The sequence below is a fragment of the Brassica rapa genome, chromosome A09 (genome assembly GCF_000309985.2).
Source record: "Brassica rapa cultivar Chiifu-401-42 chromosome A09, CAAS_Brap_v3.01, whole genome shotgun sequence".
Taxonomy (NCBI): Eukaryota; Viridiplantae; Streptophyta; class Magnoliopsida; order Brassicales; family Brassicaceae; genus Brassica; species Brassica rapa.
Genome location: NC_024803.2, coordinates 28,342,821 through 28,345,449, shown reverse-complemented (window position 1 = coordinate 28,345,449; position 2,629 = coordinate 28,342,821). Strand labels below are relative to the sequence as shown.

The window sequence follows — 2,629 nt, the reverse complement described above, 5'->3', positions numbered from 1 at the left end:
AGGAAAATGTTGACCAATTATTATGATTTTTGAAGTTTAATATTTATATCCGTACATGTGCACGTGAGAATCACTTAGTATATTTCTATTTAATGAATAAATTTAGATTTTATTTTACATATCTATTCTTGATAAGAAAGTAACTTTTTTCTTATCTTATTAACATTTTCCATTCTCAACTTAAATGTCAGTATATTTTCATCGGAAATATAGTTGTTTGAAAAAGTAGATATCATCCCATATTAATTATCAAAATTGTCATCATTCTTATTTCCTATGAGAAATTTTTAGTAAATTAAATTTTTTATTTCAACATAGTTGGGTAAAGATTTTTTTTATATTTATTTTCAGACAAGCAGATCTATCAACTTTATGGTAATAGCATATAGTGCAAGGATATTGCTAACATACCCATAAATAAATATTATTTGTTTAAATTTTGTATTTTTTTTTATCAAACCAAATTTTATAAATAAAACTTAAACTCCAATCATGGAGAAATTGTTCAAGTACAACAAAGCAACCATACTGGTCAGATAAACCGCTGCATCAAAAGCTATGCGGGAAACATAAACACAATGGATAGACGCATACATAGCACATAAGCAACTTAAGATAGAAATACCTAAAGTGCTAAAAAATGAGATGAAGCCATGGGAATCAGAAGACACACACGGTGAACTACTGCCCGAACAAGCTGCAGCATCAAATGCATGAAAGGCAGCAACAAATTTGGCTACAGAGGTGACCACGCACCATCTTGATGAGCCTGAATATAGAGAGGAAATCCTCAGCATTCATGGAGCGTGAAATTGTATGAAACTCCACAGTCCGCCAACCAAATCAGAAGCTAAAAAGCCAAGATTGGGTTTTATGAAATTGATCATCTCCTAATTTTCTGTAACTTATTCCTGAAATATTAGTTAAGAAAACCAACATACAGATATACTGCAATAAACGCAAAAAGAGTAGATTTCGAATTACGACCTCATACTGAGGTAAATGGACCTCATACTGAGGTAAGAGAACCTCACACTGAGGTAAGGGAAGGCTAAACCAAAGCCTAAAAGCCTCATACTGAGGTAACAGATGGGTAAAACCACGTCTAGAACCATCATACTGAGGTAATGGAGGAGATTGGGACCTTGAATTTAGTTCAGTGAGACTTGAAGTGCAACAGAAACCAACTAATTTTGACTCTATCAAGGGGGTCACGAAGACCGTATCTTTCAAAACAAATCCTAAGAGCAAAGGAGGGAAACGAGGCTTTCTCCAGAGGATATAGTAGAACTGAACCCTGCAGACAGCAGTATGGGGGAGCCAAGGCATCACAAAGTTCACTCCTAAGGATACGAGCAACAAACAAGCTGAGCTAGAGGTCATCGTACCAGAAACATGAGGAGGCTCTGCAATTTTGAGGGTGAAGGAGAACAGATCCGGTGCACCAGAGTGGTCGTGGTCGGGAGGGTCTGCAATAGTTATTATCTTAACCTTTAAAACGTCTGGAGGATCTGGAGGTTCCGGGGGGCACATAGGAGAAGGAGCTTTAAGAGGAGGGTCTGGTGGTTCTGGCGGAGAGGGAGTTTTAAACGGCGGATCTGGCGGAGGCGAATCTGGCGGAGGGAAGGTTTCAAACAGCGGTTCAATCTGTTCCACCGGAAACAGATCTGGAGGTTCTGGCTTCGAGGGTAGTACAGGAGGGCTCTTTGTCACTGAAACGCAAGCAGATTCTGAGACATTGGAACGACGAGTTATCACCAGAGGCAACGAGCTAGGCGTGGGAGAGGCAGAGGCTTCACCTCTCCGAGAAACGCTTCGGGTCATCCTAGGTGGAGTCCCAACGAGGAGAAGCATAGCTTCTCAATGGGAGTTTCGGACGTAGGCGACGGTGGAGAAGAACTTGCAGTGTGAATCCATGGAGATCGGACGGAGACGACGACGTCTAGGGTGGTGTGCCAGAGAGAAAAGTCTCTAGGGCGAACTCAGGCGGTGGTCTGTCTCTCTAATTTTGTATAATTATGTTTATACATATCATTTCTTAGTTTAAGTTATTTTAGGACCACATGTAATCATTTGTGTGTGTGTTGGGGAGGGGGTTAAAACTTAAAATATATCTATCTTTTTCGGAATAAATATTTCTTGAGGATTGTCTTTCTTTTTCAGATTATTGTCTTGGATTTTCAATGCAGAGTTAACAAAAATTCAGTTTTAATCTTACTTATTTAATGTATTAGTAGAAATATAAAATTTTGTATTAAGGTAAGGAATAAGCTAGGAACTCCTTATTTTTCAAACACAATGCCCCTAATAAGACCGGTGTGGGTGGCTAGGAACTCCTCCTTAGTCTGATCCGTGAACTCGTTGACACCAAGTTTGTAGCTTTTATTCGCCTTAGTGTTGAAGTCCTCAATGTATTCCAAGTTTTTCTTGAACACTTCCAGCCTCATCTGTTTCTCGGCTTCAGTGCTATAGACTCGAGAGAACTGGATCATCCATTGTTGGAAGTAATCAGCAATGGATAGTTCCTGAAAATCAACACGGGATGTGGCTTGAGAGATCCTAACATCCATTGAAAGAACCGTTAGAACCACCAAAACATATGACACTCCCAAGACCATTTTTGATGTGG

The 2,629-nt window shown here is 39.3% G+C and overlaps 1 protein-coding gene across 3 annotated transcripts; it reads right to left on the bottom strand.

Annotated features, from left to right (window-relative positions):
* Positions 1-444: 444 nt before the first annotated feature.
* On the bottom strand, positions 445-2,082 carry LOC103849507 (formin-like protein 3). Of its 3 annotated transcripts, none has more exons than XM_033279926.1 (2): positions 1,389-2,082; positions 445-769 (listed from the first exon to the last, which is right to left on the bottom strand). In XM_033279926.1, exons 1-2 carry the CDS (start codon positions 1,852-1,854, stop codon positions 480-482), a joined length of 756 nt encoding a protein of 251 aa, XP_033135817.1. In that variant the 5' UTR covers positions 1,855-2,082; the 3' UTR covers positions 445-479. The 3 variants fall into 3 exon arrangements, with proteins under 3 accessions (XP_033135817.1, XP_033135816.1, XP_018511572.1); XM_033279925.1 differs by having other exon boundaries at positions 988-2,076; XM_018656056.2 differs by having other exon boundaries at positions 445-898; positions 988-2,075.
* Positions 2,083-2,629: the final 547 nt, after the last annotated feature.

Coding starts and splice junctions, on each gene's coding strand:
- LOC103849507 (XM_033279925.1), bottom strand. CDS start 1,854: ATGCTTCTCCTCGTTGGGACTCCACCTAGGATGACCCGAAGCGTTTCT. Junction 770..987: donor TCCATTTACCTCAGTATGAG/GTCGTAATTCGA, acceptor CTCTATATTCAG/GCTCATCAAGATGGTGCGTG.